The sequence below is a fragment of the Enhydra lutris genome, unplaced genomic scaffold (genome assembly GCF_002288905.1).
Source record: "Enhydra lutris kenyoni isolate GAN:26980312 unplaced genomic scaffold, ASM228890v2 scaffoldscaffold37, whole genome shotgun sequence".
In the NCBI taxonomy this organism is placed as follows: Eukaryota; Metazoa; Chordata; class Mammalia; order Carnivora; family Mustelidae; genus Enhydra; species Enhydra lutris.
In genome coordinates this window covers 27,387,476-27,405,906 of record NW_019154121.1, presented here as the reverse complement: position 1 = coordinate 27,405,906, position 18,431 = coordinate 27,387,476, and the positions used below count along the sequence as shown (strand labels likewise).

At 47.3% G+C, this 18,431-nt stretch overlaps 1 protein-coding gene across 1 annotated transcript in view; it reads right to left on the bottom strand.

Annotated features, from left to right (window-relative positions):
* Positions 1 to 9,554, bottom strand: part of LOC111154392 (polypeptide N-acetylgalactosaminyltransferase like 5) — a 60,508-nt gene extending 50,954 nt beyond the window's left edge. Inside the window, 2 exon segments of the mRNA XM_022513929.1 lie at positions 1,297 to 1,597; positions 9,376 to 9,554. Of these exon segments, the coding sequence (XP_022369637.1) occupies positions 1,297 to 1,558 (262 nt within the window). The 5' untranslated portion in view covers positions 1,559 to 1,597; positions 9,376 to 9,554.
* Positions 9,555 to 18,431: the final 8,877 nt, after the last annotated feature.

Sequence of the window (18,431 nt, the reverse complement as noted above, 5' to 3'; positions counted from 1 at the left end):
GTAATATTGTATATTGAAACTTGCCAGCACAGATCTTATCACAAGAGAAAAAAATTGTAACTGTGTGTGATGGACACAACTGTTAACTAAACTTGCTGTGGTTATCATTTTGCAATATATACACGTACACATGTATCAAATCATTCTGCTGTACTTCCAAAATGAGTAAGTTGTTCTACGTCAATTATGTCTCAATTTTAAAAAGAGACTAAAAAGACAACGCACAGACGTAGAGTATTTGCAACTCACATATCAAAGGACTTGAATCCAAAATATATTTTTAAAAATCTTAAAAATCAGAAGATAAACATTCCGATTTAAAAATGGTTGAAGGACATGGGCGCCTGGGTGGCTCAGTGGGTTAAAGCCTCTGCCTTTGGCTCAGGTCATAATTTCAGGGTCCTGGGATCAATCCCTGCATCCAGCTCTTTGCTCACCAGGGAGCCTGCTTCCTCCTCCCTCTCCGTCTACTTGTGATCTCTGTCTGTCAAATAAGTAAATAAAATCTTTAAAAAAAATAGATGAAGAACTTGAAGAGACACTTTACAAAAGAAGATATACGGGTGGCCATGAAGCACATGAAAAGATGCTCAAAATCATTAGTCATCAGGGAAATGCAGATTAAGGCTGCAATGGTTCCATTACTTACCCATTAGAATATCTAAAATCTAAAAAACTGAGCTTGTCAAACGTTGGTGAAGATTTGGAGCAAAGGGAGAGATTCCGTACATGCCAGAGGGGAAAGTAAATGGCACAGCTATCTTGAAAACACATTGTCATTTTCCTTAAAGTTAAGCATATACCTACTGTACATCCCATCTGTCCCAAACCCAAGAGAAATGAAGTTATGTCCACACGAAGACTTACAATCCATATTCATGACAGTATTACAATTCATTCCAGAGTATCTACAAACATATTAAAAATATATAATATTGTATTTTGCTGGAGATCACACATAAAAGGAAGGGAAGAAAGATATCCATCAACTCAGGTTAATTACCACCTCAGAGGGTAAAAGGAGGAGAAGGAAGGGGTGAAGTCCTTAATGGTACCCGTTAACATTTATTTCTGTGAAAAAAACAGAACACTATCTGAAATAAATACAGCAAACTATATTTAAAAATTGTTAAATTTAGGTGATACATGCCTGTTTTACTCTTTCCTGTATATATGTGAAATATTTTATAATTTAAAAATTGAGTTGCTCTAAGAAATTGTTTTTCTCTTCCAAATATTAAACTTATGGTACATTTTCCCCTTAAAATGGCTAATAGAGAAAATCGTAAGACTTACCTGATCTTAAAAAGGTTTTGTATTCTGTAGTTTCATATTTGTCAGGCATTTCAAATCTTACATGCAGTCTCGGTATTTGCTTGGGGTCCCGGGTAATTTGCTGTTGCAATTTTTTTCCAAGGGACCAAATTAATGCAGTCCCCTGGTTTTTCTTCTCCAAGTTGCTTACATGATTATGGTGAATATATACATACAACAGAGCTGTCCAGATCCCAAATATCAAGGATCCATAGAATAAACATTGAAACGTGACGCCTCTCATTGTAAACCTAGTATTTCTGAAGGTCCATTTTTAAATCTCCTACATCAGAAGAATTTAAGAGAGACTATATTAGAGATCTCAGTGATTTCCAGATCATTTACTTGGCTTAAATTCAATTTTCATTGTTTTAAGAACAAGATCATTTTAATATGCATTTATCCATATATTCGGATGAGATAAAGTATATCTTATTTTCTATTAGCAAAAACTCTTAAAACTGATATTTTGAAGGTCGCTTAACAGCAAAATGTATAACATGCTTACAAAACATGCACTTATTTAAAGTAACTGATACACACTCCTGAGCCTTCAGCTAAAGGAAATACATACAGTGAAAGCAGGTTTACTCATCCCTTATTCATGCTCAGTCCATCTTGGGAGTTTTAAATCTCTCTTTTAAAAATCTGACTCAGGCGCCTGGGTGGCTCAGTGGGTTAAGCCGCTGCCTTCGGCTCGGGTCATGATCTCAGGGTCCTGGGATCGAGTCCCGCATCGGGCTCTCTGCTCAGCGGGGAGCCTGCTTCCCTCTCTCTCTCTCTCTGCCTGCCTCTCTGTCTACTTGTGATCTCTCTCTGTCAAATAAATAAATAAAAATCCTTTAAAAAAAATAAATAAAAAATAAAAATAAAAATCTGACTCAGGGCTGCCTGGGTGGCTCAGTGGGTTAAGCCTCTGCCTTCAGCTCGGGTCATGATCTCAGGGTCCTGGGATCGAGTCCCGCATCGGGCTCTCTGCTAGGTGGGGAGCCTGCTTCCTCCTCTCTCTCTCTCTCTCTCTCTCTCTACTTGTGATCTCTCTTTGTCAAATAAATAAAATCTTTAAAAAAAATAAAATAAATAAAAAAATAAAAATCTGACTCGATATCAACTTAAACAAAACAACACAAAACCGCATGGTTCACATGCTGGAAGGAAAGTGGACAATGGTAACTGGTCCAGCACTGATGGGACTGTGAAATGGTACCACCATTTTGACAGTTACCTGGTTCAGGGGATAATTTACACAAATAGTGTGCTGACACATTTCTATCCCTAGGAACATGCCTTGAAGAGACTCTCACACGTTATCAGGAGATACATGCAAGAATGTTTACTGCATGGGATGCCTGGGTGGCTCAGTCCATTAAGCGTCTGCGTTGGGCTCAGGTCATGATCCCAGGGTACTGGGATCCAGCCCCCTGTCGGGCTCCCTGCACAGCGGGAAGCCTGCTTCTCCCTCTGCCTCTCCCCCTGCTGGTGAGCTGTCTCGTACCAATAAATAAATAAAATCTTCTGAAAAGATAAATTAAATCTTAATTTAATTAAAGATAAATAAAATCTTCAGAAAAAATAATGTTTACTGCAGTAATGTTTGTAGTAGAAACCACAAGCAACTCAAGTTTCCCTCAATAGGAGAATAATAAAGTGAACTGTTCCCTGAACACAGCAAACAGATCCACTGGGGCCACATGTATCAATATTGGAAACACCATAATGTTGCACAGAAAACCAAGCAGGGTGTGATGCTACCAAGATGTATATGGGAAACATGGAAACCAGCGCAATTGCTTAGGGATACACCTGGAGGCAGCAAATGTTGGGGAAAACCCATGTGCAAGCGGCCCACCAAGTTTAGGATGGGATTACTCCTATGGGGGAAGGCACTGGGGAAGAGAGGGAAGAGTTCCTACTACGTTCTTTTTTTTTTTTTTTAAAGATTTTATTTATTTATTTGACAGACAGAGATTACAAGTAGACAGAGAGAGAGAGGGAGGGGGAAGCAGGCTCACCGCTGAGCAGAGAGCCCGATGTGGGGCTCGATCCCAGGACCCTGAGATCATGACCCGAGCTGAAGACAGAGGCTTTAACCCACTGAGCCACCCAGGCACCCCTCCTACTACATTCTTAACACTTGAGCTTTTTAATCTCTTAAGCAAATGTGGCAAAATGATAAGGTTTGATAACGTTTGATGACATATCCATGGAGCGTTCATGATATTTTTCTATTTCCCTTTTGTTGGAAATACTTCCCAATTTATCAAAAAAGTCTTGAGTGGTTCCTTTTAGAGATGACAGACTGGAAATGTATGCCTGTGCCCTCCCCCTCTCAACTCAACTGTGAATAAAAACCAATCTTCCAATCTAAAAACTCTCCTGGGAAAATGGTGTTAGAGGGAAGGTCCACGCACGGGAGATTTCAACATGGGTTTGAAAGACCCGACAGAAGCTGCTGCATGCGAGGTAACTATGGGGAAGCGGGAGGAAGCCTGGACCCCACCGGCACAGGGAGAGGACTGAGGTGGAACCCCAGGGCGGCCAGGGAGGGGACTGGAGGTGCAGGGTGTGACAGGTGCAGGGCCGGGAGACTCCGGGGAAGGCCACGCGTTTATACGCACAGCAGTCAGCTGTCTTCACCCCTCCCTGGGCCTGACTTGAAATGGCACAGGTGTCCTTGAAGAAGAGGAAGAGACACTTGGGGTGCATGTACAGGGGAAAGTCATCTGCAAGCTAAGGAGAGAGAACTCAGAGGAGCCACCTTGATGGGGAACTTCCAGCCTCCAGAATGGAGGGAAATAAATGTCTGTGGTTTAAGCATCGCCCCTTCCCCCCCCCCCCCCCCCCCCCCCACTTTCTTAACCCCCCCTCCCCTCTGTGTGTGGCATTTTGTTATAACGGCCCCAGCGGACTGATACAAATTCCAAGGACTGACCTAGGCCTTTGAAGAAACCCTCCAGTAAGACAAAAAATACATACAGAACCAGAAAAGGGGAACAAATTAATGAGAGCTTTAAAAAAATCAAAACACTGATTTTGTTTGCTCATCCTCAAGAAGATACCATGCTCATAAAACCAGGGAAACAGTCTATGAAAAAGAAAACATTACAGAACAACAACAACAAAAGGTTGCTGAAACCTAAAACATGATTGGGAAAACTTTAAAAATGTATGTAAGTTGGGGCGCCTGGGTGGCTCAGTGGATTAAAGCCTCTGCCTTCGGCTCAGGTCATGATCCCAGAGTCCTGGGATCGAGCCCCGTATCGGGCTCTCTGCTCGGCAGGGAGCTTGCTTCCTCCTCTCTCTCTCTGCCTGCCTCTCTGCCTACTTGTGATCTCTATCTGTCAAATAAAATAAAATAAAATCTAAAAAAAAAAAATATATATATATATGTAAGTTGGAAAATAGTGTGAAAGGAATATGCTGGAAGGCACAACAAAATGACATAAGGGAAAACATAAGAAAAAATGGAGAGATGTGATATTTCATTCTTGGAGGTATAACATCTAACTAGTAAAAATGTACGAGTTCCAAAAGATGATCAGAGAAAAATGGAGGACAGGAAATTATTAAATAAATAATATATTTTCCCCGTAACTTAAAGTGCTCGCAAAATGCCCAGTGCAATGAATGTAAAAATATCCTAAAAGCCTCCAAGTGCAGAAAAATGGTTGACATACAGGAGGAGTTTCAGAAGGATATCAAACTTCTCAACAGCAACACTGAGGTTTTTTGTTTTTTTTTTTTCTCTTTTAAAGCTTTATTTATTTGAGAAAGAGAGAGAAAGTCTCAAGACTCCATGCTGAGTGCAGTGTCCAAGGCAGGTCTTGACCTCACAACCCTGAGATGATGACCTGAGCAGAAACCAAGAGTCTGAGGCTTAACCGACTGAGCCATCCAGCTGCCCTAACACTGGGTTCTTAAAAGATTATAGAGAAGTGGCTTTAGAATTCTAAGTTAAATGGTATTTCACCTAGAATTCTTTACCTAGTCAAATTTTAATTAACCTTGAGAGAGGAATAAAGATATTTTCAGATCTGTAAAGGACTCAGAAAGAATTACACTCCACGTATTCTTTTTTGGGAGACTAATGTGGACTGCAAATGCCAACAAAACAGAAGAGTAAAAAAAAAAAAAACAAAAAAAAAAACAGAAGAGTAGACAAAGAAGAGATGGCCCAGGGTGGGGGATCCAACCCAGGAAGGAGGCAGAGATGGCCCCAGAGGGCTGTTGTACTGGGGGGTGGGGAGGCCTGGAAGGCAGCTGCCCACATTGGAACGGAGGCTGTAGTGAGCTCTGGCACTCCACCCCTCCCCAGAAAGGAGATGGGTCAAAAGAATATCAGATTTGATAGATGATGTGGGGCAGGGAAATGCAAGTAGATGACCTATCTGATGGTAAAAATTAAGGAATATTTGTAGAGTGATAAAGGTGTAACACACTGGCTACAGATTCATAACGAAAATGCGATTCTAAAAAAAATAGAAGTTGTGTACGAAAAATGAAGTTGATGTGTGAAATAAGCCAAGAAATAGCAGCTTAGGGATATTATTTAAAATATGAAGGCAACTATCATATGAAATATATTAAAAGAGTTGAAAGTCATTGCTTTTGGGGAGTTGTACTGAGGATTAGGGTGGAAGGTGGGCAAGGCCCTGCTGACTCTAATATTTTTGTTTTTATTTTAGGCTTTACTTTTTAATGTATGCATTACTTTCACAAAAAAATTTAAAAATGGAGATTAAAACAGTACCTATCAAATGGCATCAATGCTTGTAAACACGTGCACAGAGCAGCCACTTCTCTCCCATCCTGACCCTTTAAATCAGGTGACAGCCTGGCCCGGGGTTAGAAGGAATCAAGGATATGAGCCTCCTGAGCTGTCCAGTGTCACCCGCTTTCCAGGGCCCTCTGGCGCGGGTCCTCCTCACGCCCTCATTCTTCCAAGTGTCTTCCTGCACCTGACCCTTTTGTATTGCCATTTTCATCCCAGTTCTCTGACTGGAGGACAGAGTGCGGCCTCCACAGTTTTGACTTCATGCACTAGAACAAGCTTGCACAGGCGCTCCGGCTCCTACGGCTCTTGTTCACAGAAGAGACCATCCCCGCCCCACGGAACCCAGCACGCTCGGGAACTGCACCGCATCAAACCACCGAGGCTGCACCTGGCCGCCCAGAGACCCGAACACACCCGGTGGAACGTCTTACAGTGCCGTGTGGGGCCACCACATCACCCTTGGGGCTGGGGCGCCCATTCCCCTACTGCCTGGAGTACTGGCTCTCGACCGAGTCCCTTCCCCATCCTTACCTCCGGTGGGGCAGGCTGCTTTGCGCAAGGTTCCCCTCCCGGAGGGACTCGTGTTTAAAGACGGGCTGATGGGCCCAACTGCCGTCCTGCAACTTGGGATGACGCCGAAGACCCATCCAGCCCGGAGCGCCCACGGGGCTGACAGAGCTCCTTCCTGCGAGCACACCACAGTCTAGGCTCTTCCTCTTGTGAAACCAAAAGAAGGGAGTCAGAAGGGCGCAGCGGGAGCGCTCAGGCCCAGCGCTCCTGGCCCACTGCAGAGTCAACGGGAAAGGCGGCGTCTTCCACGGGATTGTATTTTGTGATCCCAGCCCGAGGAAGGAGAGTTTCCTCCTCCCTCAGAATCAGCCCAGCCAATGAGGGATCGTGACTACAGGCCAGCCAATGAGGGACTGCAGTTACAGCTCAGCCAATGAGGGATCGTGACTACAGGCCAGCCAATGAGGGACAATCACAGCTCGACCAATGAGGGACAGCCGCAGCTCAGCCAATGAAAAGCCACTATACTCGGAATTCCGGGGGACTCCGACACTTCGTCCTCCCGTCTGCCGCGACGCCGGCGCGTGCGCTCGTTCTGCGGCCTCGGCCTGGGTCGCAGTTCTCTGCTCTTCCTTAAACCGTTTTTTGCTGGCAAATAACTGCGGTTTTGTTGCTGAGGTTAGCGCGCCGCTGGAGCCGGGCCGCTTCGCCCGCAGTGTCGGCCCCGGACCACGCCCGGACACGGCCTGCGAGCGCATCCCCAGCGCGGCTGTTCCCGGGAGCCCGAGCTGCCGCAGTGGGCAAGGGCGGTCCTGCGCGACGGCCGTGGGGGGCGTGGGGGCCGCATCGCCCGCCCTGCCCTTGCGACCCCACTGCTGGGGAGGGCGCGTCGTGACCCCGCGGGCGGCGTGCGGTGCGCCTGCTGCGCCCTCGCTGGTGGGACGGGCTGGAGCGCGGGCGCGGAGAGCGTCGTGGCTGCGGCACGCGGTGGGCGGGAGCGGCCAGCGCAAACCCGAGGGATCCAGCCGGCTGCACGCGTGCGTCTGAGGGAGGCAGCAGCGGGCAGAGGGTGACGCTGAGGGTCAGCCCGGCCTCCTTAGCGACACAGAAGAAACTCTCCTCCCCCGCGTGGGAACCGCGTGCAGGCCGCGGTGGCCAGGACCGCTGTACTCGGGGGCAGGTGACTTGGCGGTCCTGGCTCCTCTGCCGAGGCGGGAGGGAGGCGCTGGGACCCGGGACGGGGGAGTCACGGAGACCCACGCTTCGGGCCTGCAGCAACGGCGCACTCACCGCGCGGAGGGCCAGCCCCGCTCCTTCGCTGGAGGAGACTGTGCAGGCAGCGCGCGCCCTCCGTCCCCACCGCCCTTCCCCACCCAGCCATCTCCCAGCCGCCAAGTCGCTAACTAGGGACGAGTTACAGAACAGCCTGGCTGGGGGGAAATGGAGTGTCCGCAAGAGCTGCAGAACCCCCGCAGGCATCACGACCCTGTGGAATCAGGGGGCCTGGCACGGGCTGGTCCTGAGCATCCTAGGTCAGGGGAGGGGCGCAAAACTGGGTCGGGCGTTTACTCATACGGGAGCGTTCCAAGACACGGGCTTTACCACCCCGACAAACACCCCCAGTGCACAGTGCAGTCTCCTTGACTGGACGTATTACGCTGTAAAAATGAAATCTCTGGGGTGCCTTGGTGGCTCAGTCAGTAACGTGCCTGCTTTCAGCTCAGGTGGTGATCCCAGGGTCCTGGGATCGAGTCCTGCATCCGGTCCTTGCTCAGCGGGGAGCCTGCTTCTCTTCCCTGCTACTCCCCCTGCTTGTGCGCGCTCTCTCTCTCTCTCTCTCTCTCTCTCTCTCAAAGAAATAAATACAGTCTTTAAAAAAATAAAAACGAAATCTTTGGTAATGCGAAGAAAAACTGTCAAATGTGTAAGAGGAGAAGGTAGCCTCTAACAGGCAGATGGATGGAAACGAGACGGAGGAGAATGAAGCTGGTTAACTTCTAACACAGCTGCTACTTCCGATAAATGTGACCTGCTGAGACTTTTAACTTCCACGGAACACCAAAAGCAGTTAGAAACTAAGGAAGAAAGTAAGCAAGGGGAGGCACCCGGATTGAGTACACAACATGTGCATGGGGGTTCATGATAGGGTTAGTGCTGGAGAAGGAAATACATCCATATTCTCTGGGAGAAGTCTACTATATTAAGAAAATTTGGAGGAAATTCTCTACATGTGAACATTAGGAAAATTACCCCCACCCATTTTTTTTTAATTTTTATGAATGTAAATTTTTCTTAACACCACACTTTCTTAAAGCAGAACTCCCCCTGGTTCTCTGGAATATGCGCCTCATCTGTCCTCGCATCCCCTCCCCCCATCACCACCCCCACCCCCACCCCCACCCCCACCCAACGCAAATACGCTCACATACCGAAACCCTAAACCGGATCTGGAGTCAGTTGTTGTGTTTGTTTTAAAGTGTCTTTTCAGAGTCAGGAAAACAGGCTCTGCTTTAGATGATGTCACAACTAAATTTTCTATAAATAGTAAGATTTTCGAGAACCAAAGTCAATATAAATGCCTGGCCTACCTCTAGAGTGGCACTATCCAGCCTAACAGTTACAACCTCTTCTTTAAAACTCAGATCTTCTTAATCCCAATCCCCAGAGCCAGCGTTCCATCAAGGATCAGTGATTGGAAGCATGGCTTCCACTGAATCCAGATGGAAGGAGCCCCCCCCGTGTTCCCACTTTTCAGCACACTGAGCTCCCCCACCTACCATTAAGACAGCAGCTGCTCTGTAGTTGATCAGTTGTCTAAGCTGAGTCACGGGTGAAATGAGGCAGGAGTCTAGGTTGAATGATCTGAAAGACGAGATTTTTTTCTGAATGGCTGACTTTACGGTGCCTGGATTCTGAGCAAATACTGGATTGTGCTGGGCTGTCCTGCCTGCGTGGTGTTTCACAAGAAGCAGCACTGGGTACGGCATAAAGCCCTTGTGACGTCACACCCAGGGCGTCGCCAGCAGCCAGGGGCCCCTCAGAGCAGCAGGTGGAATCTGGGACTTCCAAAGTTCAAAGGGACCTTCCAGAGAGTCTTAGAATCCTCATTCCTCAACTGAGGAAATGGGAAAAGCCTCATCGTGGGCAAAATCTAGGCTAGATCTCATTTTTGGCTTTTTTTTTTTTTTTTTAAAGTCAACATGAAAAAAGCTTTCAGAACACCTCAAGGGACTCAAAGATGACCCAAAGGGTTGTTTGGCTGTCTTTTAATTTTTTACTCTGTATTACTCAGTATTTAGATATTAGTACATGAGGTCAACCAAATGCTTGTGAAATGTCTTGACATGTTTGAGCAGATTTGACCTTTCCCCCATTGAGGAGGCTGACTCTGTTTAGCCTGGGACCAGACATCTGCTTTGAAGTATGTAAGAGGCAGGGGTGGGAGTGGGAGACTGAAGGGTTGGAGGGGGGTGAGTTGGGTCCTTCCCAGAGGACCAGGAATGAGAGAACAGAAAACATATTTTTCTGTACGTATAAAGGACATAGACGTCATGGGGCTACCCAGGGGTTGCTTAAGGGAGACAGAATAATCATGTGAGAAATAAGGGGAAGATACAAGATAAGCGTATTGAGTTACTACAGGCTGGTGTCCCGAAGAACCAAGAGTCAGGGCAAAGTTGTCAGGATCAGTTCATGAGGGGAAAAGGATAATGCAACAAAATGAAAGGCACAGAACAAAGTCATGACACTAGGCAGGTGGCTGGTAGGAGCTGAACAGAGGTGGCTCAGAGGAGGAAGATGAAAACTGCAGAGGGGAAGGAATGTGTGGGGGAGAGTAAGGCACATTTGTGACAATGGAGATCAATTCCATGGGAGTGACCAGAGAGTCTGGAACCTTCCCTATGGGTAAAAAGAAATTAGGAGGCTGAAACAGTGCATGTTTTATCTCAAATTAGTGGGCAGGTTTTATCCTAGTTGATCCTAATTAAAGAATTACAAGGAGAAACACAGCAGCCTTGAGTTTTACTCTCATTTTGAGAAGGAAAGGGGAAAGATAGCTTACCTTTCTTATGATAGGTTAAAACTTCAACCTGAGAGCCAGGAAAACCATCTTCTCTCTGGGCCTGTGTCTTCTGAGGGATAACATAAAGGGCGGGGCGGGGGGACCCTAAAAAACACAACGGAACAAAGGGCAGAGAAACAGAAATAGGGAATGCAAATAAAAAAAGAATTGGCAAAAACATTCGAGTATAAAATTTGCCAATTATTGCATACTATCCCAAGCATTTGGGGGGGGACTGTAAGTGCTTAGAGGAGACAGTCCCAGACTAGTCCAGCTCTGCACTCCATGACGATGTACCTAACATGTGACAGGTGCTGGTCAACATTCACTAAATAAATCCTCGAATAATCGTGACTCGTAAGACAAAGGAATGGGTAAGCAATGCCAAAATGTGAATATCCTTGGAAGTAAAAAGGAAACAGAGGGAGAAAGGGAAAAGGGAATTAAAAATTAATGAAGTAACCTTAGTCACAGTCTTGCCTGGCTCCCTCCCACTAGCCCAATTGGGCTCATTCATCGAAAAACTCTCTTCTGATTCTTTGTTCCATTGACAAAGGCCTACAAACTTTCCCCACACACTGCTCTTACCCTGAAATTCCTTCATATGCTATTGGTCTGACTTGCCAACTTATGCTCTTCTTTGTCCTAAGAACCCTTCAGAAGAATCCATTCCCTTCCACACTAGTTCCACACCATTCAAAGCATCCGCCGGACCATTGTTTGGATCTCTGCCCATCTCAGGGTCCAAATAGCATTTTCCCCAATAACCACGGAGTAAGCTTTTCCCATGGAAGTGGACAGTTATCTTAGGCATCTCGCAAGCAGGTTTGTGATTTGAGAGGTTCCCTCTAGAAATTAATTGCACGCTGTCTTAGAGTGCGAGGGATTATTGTGGGCCCAGGGCTGGGGATGTGGAGTTGCGGAGAAGGGAGAATCTGGTAATAAATGCCAGACAGAGACCTTCCTTTGGCTAATACCCAAGGAGGTCCATGTTATTTGGTAGTGCCGATTGCCTATGTCGCAAGCCAGTGTTTTGTTTATTTGATTCAAGGCCATAACGCTTAGTACAAGACAAAAGAATGTGGAAGCAATGGCAAGATGTCAATATTTCGGTGTGGGGGAAGATGTTTTTTATCTTTGGGTACCTACCTCTCAGTTAAAGTAGCTGAAGTCACCATGTCCTGAGACCTGTGGTAGTCTACAGCAGGGACACAATGAAAGCATCTGTAACCCCTATCCTAGAATGGCTCACCTCTCCAATAGGGAAGAAGACATTGTTCAAGACATTGGTTCAAATTCTATTAATAGATTTGGCCAAATGAAACCAGTTCCCCTAGAAAAATAATACCAAAATTGCTTTGGGTCGATGTCAATCAGTGGCCTCTTGAGTGAATAATTAGTTTCCTCTTCAATTAATTAAAAAAAAAAAAACCAAAATAGTAATCTTTGGTTCTGGGAGGCCAAGAACATCTGCCAAAGATGCTGTAAAGATGAAAATTACATAAATTCTAGGGCCCTAGGTTATGACTCATTTAATGATGTTGGTAGCTTGGTTCACATGGCAAATAAGAATGTTTTTATGCAGCATTATTCAGAAGAGCTGAAACGTGGAAGTCCCCCAAGTGTCCGTCAGTGGAGGACTGAGTTAGCAGAAGGTGATACCCACATACTGTGGACTCATCCAGCCTTAAAAAGGAAGCACGTTCTGACACCTGCTGCAGCGTGCATGTGTGTTGGGGACATTCTGCTTTAGTCAAATAAGCCAGACATAAAGAGGCAAGTAGTGAATGATTTCACTCACATGTTGAGAGTAGTCAAAATCATACAGAAAGTAGAATGCTGGTTGCCAGGGGCTGGAGCGGGGCCGGGGGAAGGGTGTGGGGAGTTCTTGTTCAGTTTGACGAGTTGGCGAGAGTCCTGGGGGTGGACGGTGGGGATGGAGACACACATGGATGCGTTTTATACCTGGAGCTGTATGGCTGAGATGATAAAGTTCATGTCATGTGTATTTCACCACACATAGAAAACTGGGTGGAAAAAAGCACACGAAGTGGTTTATGTTCTTCGACTTAGCTCAGGAAACTGTCCCCTTCAGCTGCGATGCTCTTCCTGTGCTTTGTGAGAAGGTTTTCAGTTCCGGACCCACACCCGGTCGGTTTCCTGTGACACTTGACGTTCACAGCTGGTCTGCTTTGCGGGCTCGGTTTCGGGAGTCGTTTTCTTCTAGAGTAAAGCAAACACTAAAACCTCGAATGCACGGTGGACGTGTGTGTGTAAAACACAGAGGCTGAAACCCAAACAGCAGCGGCCCAGCGGTTTCCTCCTGCGAGTGGGCATCCGGCCTTCGAGGAGGTATCTGGCCCCGCTGATTTCTGGAATACTTGCGTCCTTCTCTTGCTTAAAATAAAAGGGGGAAGTTTCTTTAGAAAAGGTGCAAAGCTAAGAGACGGGACACAGTGCACAGCCTCTCTGGGGGGTGAACAGAAGGCAGCTGCAGAGTACGGAATCGGTTTCTCTTATCCCTTTTCTTCCCCGGACTCGCACTTGTTTTTCTCCTTGCTTCCAGTCCCTGCCCAGGCTGTCACCGCTGGTGACACGCTCCTCTCCACCTGGGGTTGGGGGGGGGGGGACGATATTGTTGCTCCTGCGATCACTGCATGGGGTTGATGTCAGCTCGGCCGAGCACAGGGGAAGGCAGGTTTCCGCCATAAAATGATCGCTGATTCCTAGTAATTGAAGGGAAAGTTAATACATAATTTGAAAAATACAGGTTTCCAATATAATTTTCTAATAAGGACGCCCCCCCACCACCACCCTGTAGGTACCTAGATCCCTTTAATGTTGGTTTTTCTCCTCTCCTACCCCCGGTTCATTTTATTGCTTTTCTGTCCGTGTTCTATATGCTCTCGTGCGTGTGGGCTGACTTTCATAATTTAAAAAGTTGAACAGTGGAATCTTTCCTCTCTCAGCTTTCAGCAACCAGATGGACAAGCTGCCATTGGGGGGGCGTCTCCCCTCCATCGCTCTCTCCCCGCAAGGGCCAGTCTTTACAGGTGTTACCGGGTCAGGTTTAGTGCTGCTTGGCCACTTGTTATCTTTGTGGCCTGGGGCAGATTCCTGGACTGCTCGGGTTTCTTGTAAACAGGCTACTGCCTGCCTGGGAAGATTGTTGTCATTACTCAAAGAGAATATTCTTGCCAAGGCGGCTGACACCGGGCTCCGGCTCTGTTAATGATGGGGATGGCTCCTGCCACCTGGCTGCCCTCTGGCAGAGGAGAGAGAGGGGAAGATAGGGAGCTGTAAACAGGGCAGTGTGTTCGAGAGCTATGTGGCAATACGGAGAAAAGTTGCACACACGCGCCAAGCATAATGGCCCAGCAATCCGCCCTTAGCATGTACTCGAACGAAACACACACAGACCAGGAGGTGGGTGTAAGAATGCTGGGTACGGCCTTGGTTATTGTGGGGAGAATTCAAAACACCTAATAAACCAGGATAAAGGAATTGGGAACTATGTGGGTGGTCTTCATAAGATCAGCAATATATGGGAGAGAGGCTCCGGGGTGGCTCAGTCGGTTAAGCATCGCCTTGGGCTCAGATCATGATTCCAGAGTCCTGGGATGGAGCCCCATGTGGGGCTCCGTGCTCAGCAGGGAGGGAGTCTGCTTCTCCCTCGGCCTCCGCCTTTCCCCCTGCTTGTGCTGTCTCTCATGTGTGCTCTTTCAAATAAATAAATAAATAAAATCTTTGACAACAATATACGGGGGTGAGGAGGGAATGAGGCAATTGGAACCACAAGGATAGACGTTACCCGTAGAACATTGAGGGAGAAGAGCGGACTGAGAGAACACACCCAGTGTGACAACATCCCTCATGAAGCTGAGAAGGTGAAAAACAATAGTTTGTACCATCTTGACACACATATATGTGGGGAAATATAAAAATACGTGCGGGAGTAATAAATACCAGAGTAACGGTTACCTGGGAGAGGAGGTGTGTGCAGAAAGTCAGGGTACTCAGGGGCTCTCAACTTTCCTATATCAGTTTTAAAAAAAAAGATTCATAGTACCTATGCGGCAAGATGTTCAGATTTCTTAAAGCTGGTACGGGAGTGCACGGGTGTTTTCACATTCTCTGCATACTTTTTATAGATTCACCACCTCTCCTAATAAAACAATGGAAGGTCCTAGTCTGCTTCCAGGATTCCCAGGAATCGATTCCTTTTCATCTACAAGATTCTTCATCCCACCTCTTAGATGTGATCAGTGTATTTCATTCCATGGCTGGCCCACAAGAGGGAGATCTAGAACAATTTAGCAGCCAGATGCGCTGAACTGACAGGGTTTTGGAGGGGAGAGGGGTGAGAGGGGGTTGGGTGAGCCTGGTCGCGGATATTAAGGAGGGCATGTATGGATGGAGCACTGGGTGTGGTACATAAACAATGAATTCTGGACCACTTAAAAGTAATTAAAAAATAAATAAAAATAAAGAAAACGAAAAAAGCCTCTGTGAGGACACAGTTTCCTGGGCAGCTTTGCTGGGGCACACCGGGGGCTCTCGGGCAAAGGCAGAGCACCCACTCGTGGTAAAGAAGACACAGCCCAGGGGGCGGTGGTAAACCGAACAGTGTTTATTTATTTTTTAAAATATTTTATTTATTTATTTGACAGAGATCACAAGTAGGCAGAGAGGCAGGCAGAGAGAGAGGAACAGGCAGGCTCTCCGATGAGCAGACAGCCCGCTACGGGGCTCGATCCCAGGACCCTGGGATCATGACCCGAGCTGAAGGCAGAGGCTTTAACCCACTGAGCCACCCAGGCGCCCCGAGAACAGTGTTTAAATCATACAGTTCCATGAGAGGGTTGCAGAGTACAAGCACACATGGATAGCACAAGGAAAAGAGATCCGTGGGTGCAGAAGCAGGGGGCACACATGGTGTCTTCGGGAGCCTGTGTCCAGGCGCTTGGGGGCTGCTACCCTGGGACAGCCCAGAAAACCACAAACTCCTGCCGCTTATTCGTGGAAGACCGAGAAATACCAACATAGCTCTTCTTGTCTCTGTAGCCACAGACGGTACAAGGAGCGACAAGCACATCCCTCTTAGAGCTGGGGATGGAAACGTACCGTCAGGAGCACCCCCTCAGAGATGTGCACTGCGTACAGTGGTTTGCAAGCTTTTCTATTAATATTTCTGCTACTCCTTCATTTTTTTTTAAAAAAGATTTATCTATTTGAGAGAGAGAAAGGGGCAGAGAACGAGAGAGGGAGTTTCAAGCCGAGTCCATGCTGAGTGTGGAGCCCACCGTGGGGCTCGATCTCCAGACCCTAAGGTCGTGACCTGAGTCAAAATCAAGGCTTGGATGCTTAACCGACTGAGCCACTGAGGCGCCCCTTTGCTACTCATTCATTTCCAAAATCAGGTGCCAAAGATTTTATGAAAAATTGTGGAGGATATGTAAATTAGGAACAGTCATTGGTGTCTCTGTGAGTTTGAGAGAAGCTGCCATTGCTTCTGGGCATTATCATTAATGCTGCTTCACCTCTGGGTGGGGACCTCCTCGTCCAAATCTACAGCAAGCTTACCTCAGGAGCAGACACCATGCATCACTCAGAAAATATTTGTTAAATTAATGCTATAGCCAAGTGTCCATTGGCAGATGAATGGAGAAGTAAAATGTGGTCTGCACATACATGGGATAGACTCCAGCCTTCAAAAGGAAGGTGCCGGAACACGGATAAAGCTTGAGGACATGCAGCTTTGTGAAACGCTGTGTGATCGCACTCATATGAGGTACCTAGAGACAGAAAATTCATGGAGACAGAGAGTAGAGGGGCAGCTGCCGGGCGTGGGAGAGGCGGATGGGGAGTGAGTGTTTAATGGGGACAGAGTTCTAGTTTGGGAAGATGAAAAGGTTCCAGAGAAGGACGGTGTTGATGGTTTCCCAGGAGTGTGAATTACAGCATTGAACTGCAGACTTACAAGTGGTTAAGATGGTAATTACATGTATGTTTCATTACGATTTGAGAAATAACTATGGAAAGAAATGAACAGAGAGAGAAACAACTGGGGAGAGTCACATTCTTCTGTTCAGGTAGAACACACCATGTTCCATACAGGAAAGGTTCTGGATGGTTCTAAACTAGGGACGTGGGTCATCCCGGCCCACCGGAGGGTGGAAATAGCTTTGCGTTTGATTTGGAGCCTGTTGAGCTGCCTTCCGGACGGAGGTGGGGACAGGCTAAAGCTTCGCTCCCCTCTACACTCAGGACGCTGTGTCTGGCTCCGGGGCCAATCACGTCTGCTCCAGCCTCCCCCAGACGTGGCCCCTTTGGGGTTTTCACCAAGAGAAGCTGTGACCAACAGAAACCAAAGAGGAAACGTGAGAAACCGCCTAGTGATTCGAAGTGTCCCAGGTAAGTGGGGTCACAGAGGCCGCCAAGGGGCCCAAGTGCAGCGAGGGCAGAACAGTGAGGCCTTTGTGCTGAGGTCACGGAGTGCGGCTTCCTTCCTTGTCACCCAAACCCAGCAGGGCACAAGTCCACAGGTGCCCAGAAAGCCTAGTCCCACCTGAGGAACAGTGGGTACAAGGGAAGAAAAAGCAAAGAAAAAGAAAATCACCACAGGAAGAGGGAAAATCGAGCATCTCTGAATTTGCAAAAACAGAAGCTGGACGGGGCAGCCCATACACGAGGGACTCAGAGGTTGGCCCGAAGCAAGCTCTGAGATGGAGGTTCTAGGACCTCAACAAAGGGGCTCTTCAAAGGAAGATTTATCACAGGGAGAGATCCTGCTCCTCCAGAACTTCTCAGAAAAAGGCTCCCAACCACCCAATTCGTCAGTAAAAGGTTTCTGTTACACAATCATATACTATGACCTGAAAGCTGACTTTTGTCCCACAAGTCAGGCTGACGCCTGTGAGATAACAGAATGGATATATGTTGGTCTCTGCCTCTGGTTCCTGGCACCGAGCGCCTTAAACCCTTGTAATTTCCTAAGTGATAAGAGCACCAGAAGCATCTTTTGTTATAATATCTGGTCTTTGGCCCTGGCTCCTGACAGAGAACTCCTAAATTCCTTGGAATTCGAGAGTGTCGGCAGTGATTGGAAGCTTGGAATATTCAGCCCCGCCTCCCGCTCTCCTGAGAGGGACCAGAGGCTGGAAATGGACTTAATGATCTATCATGCTTATGTGATGACTCCTCCGTAAAACCCCCCAAAGTACGGGGTTCGGAGAGCTACTGGGGTGGTGAACACGCGCAGATGTGGGGAGAGCGCTCAGAAGCTAAAATATTTCTTTTTTTTTTTTTAAGATTTTATTTATTAGACAGAGATCACAAGTAGGCAGAGAGGCAGGCAGAGAGAGAGAGGAGGAAGCAGGCTCCCCACTGAGCAGAGAACCCAATGTGGGGCTTGATCCTAGGACCTTGGGATCACGACCCGAGCGGAAGGCAGGAGCTTTAACCCACTGAGCCACCCAGGCGCCCCGAAGCTAAAATATTTCTAAAACACACCCAGACAGGGATGCCCGGGTGGCTCAGTCAGTTAGGCGTCTGCCTTCGGCTCAGGTCAGGATCTCAACATCCCGCATCAGGCTCCTTGCTCAGTGGGAAGCCTGCTTCTCCCTCTCACTGCTGCTCCCCCTGCTTGTGATCTCTCTCTCTGACAAATAAAGTCTTTTAAAAGTAGATGAAACACACCAGATAGAGAAGAGGGCAGTGTCTGGCTGCCTTTAGAGGATGGGCTTCCTACTGGGGGTTGGGCTTCTCCTC